General features: G+C 42.6%; 1 protein-coding gene across 3 annotated transcripts in view; it reads left to right on the forward strand.

Annotated features, from left to right (window-relative positions):
• The window catches only part of FRAS1 (Fraser extracellular matrix complex subunit 1), a 460,024-nt gene that overhangs the window by 240,025 nt on the left and 207,180 nt on the right, over positions 1 to 12,819 (forward strand). For all 3 annotated transcript variants that reach the window (XM_083177073.1, XM_083177084.1, XM_083177093.1), the window contains 3 exons: positions 3,358 to 3,505; positions 6,178 to 6,321; positions 7,171 to 7,305. In XM_083177073.1, coding sequence (XP_083033199.1) covers positions 3,358 to 3,505; positions 6,178 to 6,321; positions 7,171 to 7,305 — 427 coding nt within the window. The remainder of the gene's footprint in view (positions 1 to 3,357; positions 3,506 to 6,177; positions 6,322 to 7,170; positions 7,306 to 12,819) is intronic.

Here is a 12,819-nt window from a genome sequence, read left to right on the forward strand (position 1 = left end):
CTTTAGCCAGTGCTGACAGGCTCAGAACATAGTGGTAAATAGTGACATTAAATAATTCTTCAATATATAATGGAAGAAATACTGTAGAGTAAAGGTAAGCAATTTAGAATGGGGCACAAGTCGGATATGCATGCTACGATAAATTTATAATAAGAAGTAGCACAAGATTAATGATTAATATACTGTACATCATAACATAATTTTTTAAATATTAACAGGATCAAAATAACAAGAGCAAGTAACAAATCACCCACTGATAAGAGAATCTGATAAGAATCAGCAACATTTCTGTATTGTGTAAATGGTATCAAGTCAAATTTCCATGTGGAATACCCTTACTCTATTATATGCTTAATATGAAAGTATACTGTGACGTTATTGATCATCTCTGATTAGGTTGCGTTCTTTATTATTATTGATGTAATAGTTTATAATTGGGTTGTTATATATTAGGTGTTACACAGTGACTGGCCTGTGTTTTACTTAATTACAACAGTAATCGAATTAGTTTTATATTTTATTGCGACCTTAAACCAGAGGAGTTACGACTTAAGCCCATACATGGTACAATTGCTGGGTGCGATGAGATGCGCGCTCCCATCACACATCTCATCGCACAGCTCAAAAAGTATGTGCTGCACATACATCTCATTGCATCTCATTGCATTGCAAAACCGATTCGATCTAGTCCAAAATGTATACAATAATTGTACTGTGTATGGGCACCTTCTAGTGGCCTAAAATTCAAGTGGTATCCAGATGGTTGACAGATATTGTAAAGGTCATCAGTCAATAGGTCAACACCAAAAGGTCGACATGAATTTTTGGGACTCCACTTGGGAATGGTAAACCCTGAGCTTGAGCCATACAAAGGAACGCAGTGCACTAATTGGTGGTACACGTGCTCAGTTGTTGACATTGATATAAAAAGGTGAGAAACCCATGTCGACCATTATGCATGGGTTGGCCTTTTATCAATGTCGCCATTAAACATGTAGACCTTTTGCTGTCAACCTAATGACTGTCATCCTAAACATTGTCTGAGCTATACCACACCAAATCCAATTACAGCAAATCACACGGAGGAGAATATAATCTGTCAGCAAGCTGTTGTACAATGTTTCAAAAGGCGTTAAACTGGTGCCAATTTTTTTCATGTGTGGAATCATCTCTGTTTTTTGTTATACAGGGAGACATTTTTCCTACTATAAACCTACTGTATACAGATGACTTGTTCTTTATGGTCATTTATTTCTGGAATACTGTTAATACTTTTCATATACAAATAAAGAAAAAGGGTGAAAAATCCCCATTAGAAAATGCAATAATTTCTGTTAATTGTGACATTTGCATATTTATTGCTAAACACTTTAACACACACAACTACTAATTCTCTGACATTCAGGACACTGCATTAGTGGAGTGCAGAAGAACATTGTACAAATAGTTAGAGTAGCGCCTGTTTTACCCATATTACTGGTTCCACAAACAGCCCTTATTCCTGCATACACTATAAATCTTCCTGACCTCTATACTAAAATCTTTTTGCCTGTAATGCCAGAAATTTGTGAAGACAGCATAAAGCACTAAAACAGATTTATTCCATATCCGTGAAACACAAATAATATACTTTCCTAAAGAAGAGAATCTGGGAAAAAAAAGCTATGCAGGTGGTAACAGTAAGGATTAAAGTCATGTAACGGTAAAATAACCCATTTAGATCAGGTTGAGGCAGTGGTTCCCAAGCTTTTTTGAATTAAGGCGCCCTATAATATCAGAATTGTATAAATGGCACGGCTAGGCCAAAAGGCTCTTATTGAGAAAATTAGAAAATATATAAATTAAATAAATTGTGTTCGTATGTAATCTTTAGGTTTAATTATTTAGGGCGGGATGTATTAAAATACATCACCGCCCGCCGCGATGCCTGCGCATATGTACTAACATATGCGTCTGGCATTGCAGTGCGGTGACAGAGGCCCCCTGCGATACCAGTACTGTGGTGTGCAGGGGGTCTCCTTCACCTTCCTGCCGCCTCCTGCTCCCCTCACGCTGGGGACAGCTAAGCAGGCTGTCCCCGGCGCCTCCTCCTTCCCCCTCACTAGGGGGAGGAGGGGTTTACCTTCCGGGGTCCAGGAGGACCTTTCAGGAAGGTAAGCCGGAGGAAGGAGGGGGGGTGTGTCAGCGAGGACAGCGAGTTTGCGTCGGAATCGGCTGGCGGGGAAAAGAAACCCATAGGCTTCTAAAGGGTGGCGATACCCTACAATGCGGTATCGGTGCAGCCGGGTTTTGATGCATAGGAAAATACGGTAAAACCGGTGTTTGTCCACATATTTTGTAGTTGGCAGCCAAGCAGTGGAGCTAAGAGAGAGGGGAGGGGTGCAGGACGGCTCCCCGACAGTCGGGATTCCGACAGTCATTACTCCGACGTCGGAATCCCGACTGCTCCCTCATGGGGATCCACGACCCCCATAGAGGGAGAATAAAATAAGTGGCGAGCACAGCTCGCCACCATGCCCGCAGCGTGGCGAGCGCAGTGAGCCCGCAAGGGGCTTCATTGTGCTCCCCCCGCTGTGCAGTCGGGAGTCCGACGTCGGAGATATGACTGTCGGAATCCAGACTGTCGTGTGTCATACCACACCCGAGGGGAGGGGGGTACTAAATACCTGGGCCCAGGTCTGATGGAGAGGCCCATTGGGGCCCCTGTTATCTGGCAGCAGCAGCTACAGCAGCTCTTCTCAACCCAGCACATGCTACTGTGCACTGGGCGGCAGTGTGGCCAGAAAGGTGTTTAACCACTTTGGTGGTATGCCCAAAAATTTCAAGCTGAACTGCTCTACCACAGCAGACTGTTCCGGAAAATTTCTGGGCATGCCACCACTGGCGCACCACACTCTAGCAGCAAAACCCCTCGCCCCCTTGCTCAGCTGTTCCCCCCCCCCCCCCCCGCAGTCCCCAGTGGAATGAACAGCCAAAGCCAGAAGCAGCAGCCCCAGGGAAGCAGGGGCTGCTGCAGAAGACAGCAGATTTAGCTTGATTGGTGAGTATTTCTGGGGCAGGACAAACCTGCCCTGGTAGGTTTGCTCTGCCACATGAAACCCCACCACTCAAGGGGTTAAAGTGGTATTTTATTCTAATGTTTCATGGCCTTGCCTTTCACAATGAGGCCACACCCACTGAAAAGTACCTGGGCCCGGCAAGGTTCTCTACTGCACTGTCACAAGCACTGGTTTTTCCAATAACATTGATCCCAATCATCATTAATTAATGATTTCTTCTGCAATATATGGTTCTAGGTGTATGGCTGTAAATCATTCATGTTGTACTTCTTATCCCTTTTCTTTGTACTCATGGAAGAATGGGGAGAAGTGGAAAGAAGACATGTGCACTGAGTGTGAGTGCCAGAATGGTCAGGTGACCTGTTTTTCCCGAAATTGTCCCTCATGTCCTTTGGGAACCCTGGCTGTGAATATGGAAGGAGCGTGCTGTCCAGAATGCAAACCAGGTATGCTTTGTTGTTTTGTATATATATAACTTGCTCTAAGTAACATGGTAATCTTGTTCATATGCCAGGTTCTGCATTCTGGGATCGATATAGTCAGAGTTGATCCGATGTACCCATCTTATTCAGCACTACCCTCCTCTTTTTCACACAATAATGCTTAATCCCACATACATCACTAATTGAAAAGTAGTGCTAGACATGAACAATATGTAGTGCTTTACATGGCCAATAGTCAGTGTTAGACACGTCTCTCTGGCATTTCACGCCCTAACAAAATGTGCTGCACACACACATCTATCAATATATATATGTGTGTGTGTGTGTGTGTGTGTGTGTGTGTGTGTGTTCTATTTAAAGGTTTATCCGATGGATAGGTGGGATATAGAGGTTCGGTATGATTTCCCAGCGAACACAATACCAACAGTCATAATACAGACACCCATTGACCAACAGTCAAAATACCAACAGGGACAAAATACTGACATTTATTATGCTGACATGTTCCAAATACCGACAATTGAAATGGTGACAGGTCAAAATGTCGACATGAGTTTCTAAGGGTTTTTTGGCGCCTATGTTGACATGGACCCATCTAAGTGTGCCACGTCCCCTTGCATGACTTGCTGCGCTTGCCATGCTTTGGGAACGGCACCTCGCTGCGCTCGGCACACTTTTTATTATATCCCCCTCTGGGTTCACTGGGATGTTAAAGTCTGATTTGAGGCAAAAATCCAAGTTTAGTAAATAGTATACCAAGCAAATGACATGCAAGTTGTATGCACGATAATTGCACTGATAATCCCATTCTATCATGCTAAATATGTGTAAATGTTGAACACACCTGCTCACCTACAATCATGGCAGCAAGAGGAAGCCCTGTATACTTTCAATATAGCAATTAGGGCTTGCTTGGGCAATGCTATACATTGAACTAAAATAGACAATATGACATACTAGAACGAGATGCAGTCTAATATTTTACACAGTAGGGACAATTCAAAGCCACAGTTGAATCTATATTGCATGCATGGAACGTAGTGCAGGTTTTCACATGCGGGGGGCGTACAGCTGACATAACGGATGTCAGCTGCCCGCCCAATTCCCTGGATTTCTACACGCATATGTACAAGTCTGGACCTCCCTTACATATGCGTGCACCTTCAACATCATTCGGCGATCATCAAAAGATGGGGAGGTTCCCACTGGCATGCGGGGGGACAAACTCGGCATGCGAAAGGGGGCGGGCGTACCACCACACGCAGGGCGGGTTCTGGTTGACTCGCAAGGGTGTGAATTCACTCCCAAGTGAGTCAACCAGAATAAGGGCCAATGTATGATCCGACACCTGCCGCTATTAATTCCAGCAGATGCAGGTGCCAAAGCCCTATCCACAGCAGAGACAGCACTATCCTTGGCTGTGGCAGGTGCAGCCTCTGGGCTGCGCAGAAGATCTAGTGTTAGTAGTGAGATCTGGCACATGCACACTAGAGGCGGCTGGGCAGAGAGACACAGCACTATACTGATGCACTGTGTACTCATGCGGGGATTTTTTTCTCTCCCCCCAGCTCATTACTGAAGTAAAGCGTGCCACTATAATACATCTCCACCTGAGTCTCTGAATCTGAATGCAAAGTGCTACAATGGAGCAGCCGCACAGTTTTATTCCAATATCAGTTATGCTCTGCTCTGTATATAGACTCAGTCACATGCAATATAAAAAAAATAAAAAATTGGTAATAAAAAACTGCTCCCCCCCCCCCCCCCCCCAAACCATTAAAAAAAAAGTACATTTTTATTTTTGTTCCTGGAACACCATGCTGATATAGGTTAATTTTAGATATATTCTAGTAAATATACCCCTTAGTATCAATAAGTGATTGAATTGGACTTCTGTAAAAAGGACATCATCAGCTAGGATTTTTATAGTCACATATCATACCATATGCAGAGGTGGATTTTCCACAAGGCAACCTATGAGCCTGCTTAGGGCTCAGCAGGTCCCAATGGGCCCCATAAAGATATTCTGACCATCCAAAATTCCCAGAGGAACATTGCGTGACTATCTTGTGACATAATGACATCACATGGACCTGTCCACATGCCCAGGGTCCCTATACTTTCTTTCATAGGATAAAAAGTATTTGTAAAGTAAAATGGGCAGTCAGTTTACTAGATTCTGATACAGATTTGTATGCAATGCCAATGTGGTCTTAATCCGCCTCTGACCATATGTACAGTAGCTGCTTTGTCTTTATTGTCTGTTATTCCGTGTATCATAGACTACGTATAACCAATGTAGCACTCCGAGGCAGGCCTGTTTGAGTGGATTGGAGAAACCCCCTTTCCTAGTTGTATGACACACCTAACATTAATTTGGAATATTGATACTTCAGTCCTGCCAATATTGAGTGGATTATACTGTGTTTGTTCATATATATGAAATCATAATGATTTCATTAGATTAACTCGCATAATACTGTCTACAGGGATTGGATTTTCCTGCATCTAATGTGGCAACTCATACAGAAATATTTATTACATTTTCAGCAGTGATTTAACTAGTGAGTGATAACAGATGAGTCATGTACAGTTGGAGCTCTGTGTTTTTTCTCCATGAGGTAGGATAAGAAACCGCCCACCCATGTGCTTTCTGTTTTTTTTTTTCATTCTAGATCTGTGTCACCCAGACTGCTTAACCTGTTCTCAGTCTATTCACCATTGTGACATCTGCCGTGATGACGCTCACTTATTGCAGATGGGACGCTGTGTGTACAGCTGCGACCCTGGATTCTATGTTGATGGCAGAACATGTCTAGGTAATACATGAAGTGACAATTTATATCATCTATTAGGAGAAACACAGTTGCCCTATATACACAGTACAGAGTGTAAGCTTGTGAACAGGGCCTTTCTACCGCTATCACTGCCTGTTATTGTTTCCATCAGAATTTATTGTGCATCAGAATTTGCTATTCTATGTAAGAAATTGTTAAAAAAAAAAGAAAATATTTCATTGTAGGCGGGTTTCTGACATTTTCTGATGTATGATCAGTATCTTCATATACAGTATTCTTCCCAGATCATCTCAAATATGGCCTTGTTACCAGAGCAATGGGACATAACACTGTGTAAATAACAAACCCCCTGTGAGTCTTCTTGTGATACAATGTTACCATTTTGTGAACTTTTTTACAAATACGTCCAAAGGAAGGCCTATATCAAGCTCCCCGTGTCTTAGTTCTTCCCGAAACATTCCCCTGTGGGATCTGACTGTCCCACAACCCCACAGTATGTCTTCTAGGATGTAATGTTTCCTGTGAAGTTTTCTTCCTAATCCACCTATTGGCTCCTCAAGTCAAAGTTCTGGCCATCGTACACCAACGGGAGGTCCTAACCCCCTAGTATGACTTGTAGGATCCAGTGTTAGCACTCTGTGACCTTTTCTTCCTATTCCATCGACTGGAAGGCCCAGAACAGGGACCCCGGGTCAAAGTTCTGGTCAACACGAGGAATGTCACATGGATGTTCTTTCTTTTATGCATCAGTGAGTCCTCTCCAGTCCAATATATTTGAAGCCTATAACAGACATAAAAGCTGTTCTTACCTTTTGCATAGCTACTGTATTGTTAATGACTGCCGTATCCTGTCTGATTTTATGTTAACAGCTTGTAAAGAGACATGCTCCAGTTGTAACAATGGCTTTGAATGTACAGTCTGTGCTGGATCTCTTCTGTTGAAAGAAGGACAGTGTGTAACCTCCTGTGGATCGGGATACTACCAGAGCCATGTTGTTTGTTCAGGTATATTCATTACTTAATACATGTTAAAAAATACTTGCTTATTGATGTATAATTTCTCTTTAGAAAGCACCATACTGAATCAGGGCTAGCCAACTCCAGCCCTCGGGAGAGTCCAAGAGTTATCATTTTTCAGGTCCCCTCACAAAATCACAAGTGAACTTGTGGTTCTTTTAAAATGTGTTAATGAGTAATGAATGCACCTGGGCACTTGCTGGGTGATCTGGGAAACATGAACTCTTGGTAGCTCTCGAGGATTGGTATTGTCTACCCCTGCTACAAATTTAATAATTCTACAAATGCTTTTTTCATGTATTGAAGCCTTATCAAAAATACATTTATAAATATGATGTAAAAATGGTCCAATATTCGCCAAACTCGCATACAAGTTTGCCTGTGAAATCAGATATGACATTAGTAGCATTTCATTCGTCGTCCCTTCAGTGCTCTTTCCGCAGGACATATTGAACTTAATAATAATTTGTGGATTGATTGCACTGGCTTTCTCCAGGAAGCTCTTTATGTAATTTATATTGATGAATGTAATAAAAAGTAAAAAGTGTATTAAAAAGTGCGACTTCTACTCCGCTCCTATATACCGATCATACACGGGTATTGGCTTCTTCTTCAGAGCTCATCATTCTTAAGAGAATATCTTGGACTTATGTATGTCTAGATATGAATTTCAGAAGCATTCATCTCAATCCGCATTTGGTTACAAAACTTTGCGCCACATTTCACCTAAGGAATATATTTTTATTTAATTTATTACCAGTACTTTACATAGCGTATACATATTCCACGGTGCTTTACAGAGAGCATTTTTGAACATTCACATCAGTCCCTGTTGGCAGTGATCCAAGTTTAAGCATTCACACATTGCGATTATCCGTAAGGGTTGTAGATTGATTTATCTTCATTTTCTAGATATACAGTAATTTGATAGTAAAAGATCAACATGCAATATGTTGACAGGGTCAAATGGTTGATATTCAAAAGGTCTACATGGAAAGATGGTCCACAATCTAAAGGTTGGCATTCTTTTTATGTCGATGTCGACACCTGTCCACATGGACCACCAATTAGTGTACACTCGCTAAGCTTGGCACACTATTATATTCTCCCTCTATGCCGACATGGATTGTGAATTATGAAAAACAGCAAAAAATAATTAGACAATTTGTGTAAAAACCATGTCGACATTTTGCATGTCAACCTTTTGACCCTGTTGGCCTTTTGAATGTTGACCTTTTACTGTCAACCTACTGACTATCTACTTACTGTCTACCTAGACACTGTAGATCTATCAACCGGATACAATCCATAAGTCTCTGGTGGAGATTCTCAGATTGAGGTATCTGGAGACTCGGCCGGCCAGTCCGTGACAAAGTATATCCATAAGTGTTCCCAGTTACATCCTAATCTTACCACGTTGAAGAAGAAAACATATGATTCTATAAAACAAGCCACTGCATTACAATACTGCCGGCTCCACTCAAAAATCAATTCAATCTTCTATCTCTAGTTATGTTTTCCGATATAAAAAAAAAAAGCTCATCTCCTGAGGGTTAGCTTAGAAAAGTAATATTCAGGGCTTTTTTTTTCTGGAGGTAACATAACTTGGCATCCTCATGATACTGCTGTTCTTGGTGCCACCTGAGAGATGGCAATTAGCAAGAGATATATCCTTTGTGACATGTCACACAGCCTAAGTTGTTACGGGCTGCTACAATGCATGTGTATTATTAGGATTCTTAATAAATTGGAAAAAAACAATATCTTGCCATTGTTGCTGCTATTCTTAAATGTGTTTCTTCTTAATGAATCACTATAGCTGTCTGAGCAATGTTATCTTTTTACTATAGAATTATTAATGTCATTTTTCTGTACGTATGTGTGGGCAAATGCTCTTATTAGAGTACTATTCTAGGGAATTTTCTTCATTGGTTCTCATGGGAATAAATCCAATTTGCTTTAGTTCAGCCTGGCTGCACTGATTGCATAATATAGAGCTTGTGGAGATGGCTTCACATTTCACAGTACCCATAATTCATTTCTAACAAACCATACACAAACACCTCCAGTCAGTGCCTCGCAGCATTCCATAACACAGCACTTGGTGTGCATTAAGAGGCATCTTATGTTGTGGCCGAGAAAATGTCATCTGGAATCGTAATTTTTCCCAGAACACTGATACTACATCATATTTTATTGCTCAGTAGTTATTGTCACTAAATGAGTCTTGTCGCCCGGTTCTATTATAGCCATTCCTTGTTAGAGAGTGGAAATCATGTCAAGCCAGGGAGTTTGTTGTCTGCCAGCATTTTGCCAGTACTCAGAAGTCCCTAATATAGTATTGATTTTGTTTAAAGCACAAAACTGTAAGGGGCTTATTTTTCAAGAATGACAGAAACTGCCCGTTAGGTATAATCGACGCTATTTGTAGTGCAGTTAGTGAGGATGCTATAGACCAGTTTATGATTAAACTCGGGGCAGGACAGCCCCTTTTATAAATGGCTGCCTCACCTATTACTATCACTTTCCGTCTGGGTTCAGTCCTAACGTACTGCACACGCACAAGAAGGAATTGCAGCATATACGATCGTAGAAGTGGGTAGACTCCTGAGAGGGGGTTAGAAGGTCCCTATTCATCATTGCGTGAAATTTAGGTTAAAAATGCTTGGGTTTTGCGGCTCTTATGGGGCCTAATTCAGCCAACATTTTAATATTTCCGCTAGTAGCCTGTGGGGGGATACGGTCGGTTAGTCGACCTAAAAATGGTCGACAGTCATTAGGTCGACACCACTGGGTAAACAGTGAAAAACCCCATGTTGACCTTTTTGACTGTAGACCTAGACCATGTCGACCTAATGCTTGTGTCGACCGAATGACCTGTCGACCTTCACCCGTTTCGATCTAGACCCCTGTCGACCTTGCAGTATGTCGTCCCAGTGGTGTCAACCCAACGACTTTAGGTCGACCCAATGATCTATACCCACCTACTGGGAACCACCCAGCACAGGGCAAGATCATCCAGCCTGCTGGTTTCCACTCTGCCCTGTGATACAAACACAACATTTGGGGAGTGCTTCGCTGTATGGCATATTAAGGGTACCCCCCCCCCCCCCCTCCTTGCTGCGCTGCCTTGTAAGTCACAGAGCAGGCATTTATCGGCGGCATGTGACATCGCACAGTTGCCGCCACCCTAAAAAAACTGTCCAGACACACCTGTGCTGTCTGTATCACGTCCCAAAAAAAACACTTCATCACTACCCTCGCACATTTGGAAAAGATGTGAAATTATGCCCATAGTGCGAAAACCAAGGGTTTTAGTATAATAATAATGTAATCAACACACATATAATACTGAATAATAACACCACATTTAACACAAAACAATTCAAACAACATATAACTAATAGTGTATTCACCTACAGTAAGTATCAATATCTAAAATAAGGTGCTATATAATCCGCTGTTTTAATACGATCAGTTAATTAAATCTCTTTCCATAGGTGATGCACTAATCAAAGTCTTAAAGTAGCTTTCTGGCAGATCCAGTTTTAGGCCTCAATGTGCTGTAAACAAGATATCAGTTTAGCTACAGTTTAGTGCATCTGGCCCACAGTACCTGGTTAACACAGATACCTCTTACTGACAGATACCCCTGGCACAGACTCTTCTCTTTCTTACATACTGTAGGCACATACTGACATGCCTTACTGACACATTCACCGCTTATTGATAGCCACAGTTACCTACATACATCTCTGATACCCAGGGCCGGATTTGTGTCTAGGCCCGTGAGGCACCAATTAAGGGCGGCAGGCAGGCTGACATTCTGTTAAATGGCACAGCGGGTGGGCAGCTGTGAGTGTCGAGCGCCGCCGCCGCAGACATTAATTATCATATGTAGGCGGCAGCGCCGCTCGTCACCCGCCACTGCCCACCCACTCTGCCATGCACATTACATCACCACTTAGTGGCTTGGTCCGACAGTCCCCCTGCGCATCCGGAAATGGCTCAGGCTCACTGCTGCCGGCTCCCGCGCATTGGCTACTCTACACAGACACACAGTCTATTGGCTGCTGTGTATCTAGCAGCTGAGCTGAGCGGTGCGCAGATCCTCCCTGCGCTCAGTCAGTCACAGACAGTGTGTGAGCCGGATAGAGACTGACAGAGACACTGTGCTAATCACTGTACTAATAAGTGCCTCCCTCCCTCCGGGTCCTCCGTACAGTGAGCAGTCCACAGTGCTTAAATTTTTTTTAAGGTGGGCTACAGTTAAAGTTTTATGAAATATCTAAATAACAATGTATAGGGGGGGGGGACACAAAAATGTTGTGCCTAGGGGCGGCCTGGCCCCTAAATTCACCCTTGCTGATGATACCAACACATTTATTGACATGCACACCCCTACTAACATACAGTACCACTTACTGACACATACACCTCTTACTGCCACAAGAACACTTGTTGACAAATATACCATTTACGGACAGATACCACTGACACCACTTATTGGCACATTTTCATACAAACTGATAGACCTCTTTTACTGATGCAGGTACAACGTACTGGGCCAGATGCACTAAGCTTCAAAAGTGATAAAATGGAGAGTGATAAACAACCAATCAATCAGCTCCTACCTGACATTTTTCAAACACAGACTGTGACATGGTAGGTAGGAGCTGATTGGCTGGCTGTGTATCACTCTCCAATGTATCACCTTTGAAACTTAGTGCATCTGGCCCACTGACCGGTACTTCTTACTGACACACACTTACTTAAACTGACATCTACTTACTGACACTGACACCACTTCGTGCTATTCTTGCAGCAAACAACCATCCCACCCTCCGGACTTCAGCAGATGAATGTCACTGGGAGTGGGAGGGTAATTTTAAGGCTGCGGATTGGGTGGGTTAGGGTAGGCACTAGCGGGGAGCGTTAAGGTCCAGTTGCTGTGGGTGTGGTAAGCTACAGGGGGGGGGGAGTGGAAACAAGGGGTAAGGAAAGGGAGACAGGGGTAAGGAAAGTATACTTTCTGGACCCCTGTCAGGATTCCCTGCATCAGGATGCCAGCATCCGTATTCTGACCGCCGGTCATCCGAATGAATCGAACAGTATCATACTTCTACAAAGGAAAGAAATTACAGGAAAAACAAGTACATAAATTGTTTCTCAAGGGGCAGAATTATTTATATAGATGTCTTATAATGTCATGGGCATGTGCCTGTGCCAAGTATCCGGGTGGGGGCTCTGGGATACTTGGCTAGTCGAAGTGTTACATAATTGTCAGTGATCATTCATACATACATACATACATACATACATACATACATACATACATACATACATACATACTGTACATACACACACATACATATATACATACATACATACATACATACATACATACATAAAAGATGTGTCCAAATGTTAATTTTACCACTTTCCAAGTATGAGCTACATCACTGTGTTATTCTAATAGCTTGCTGGGGTATTGACTGACCA

Source organism: Crinia signifera, chromosome 1 (assembly GCF_055691185.1).
Source record: "Crinia signifera chromosome 1, ASM5569118v1, whole genome shotgun sequence".
Lineage (NCBI taxonomy): Eukaryota > Metazoa > Chordata > Amphibia > Anura > Myobatrachidae > Crinia > Crinia signifera.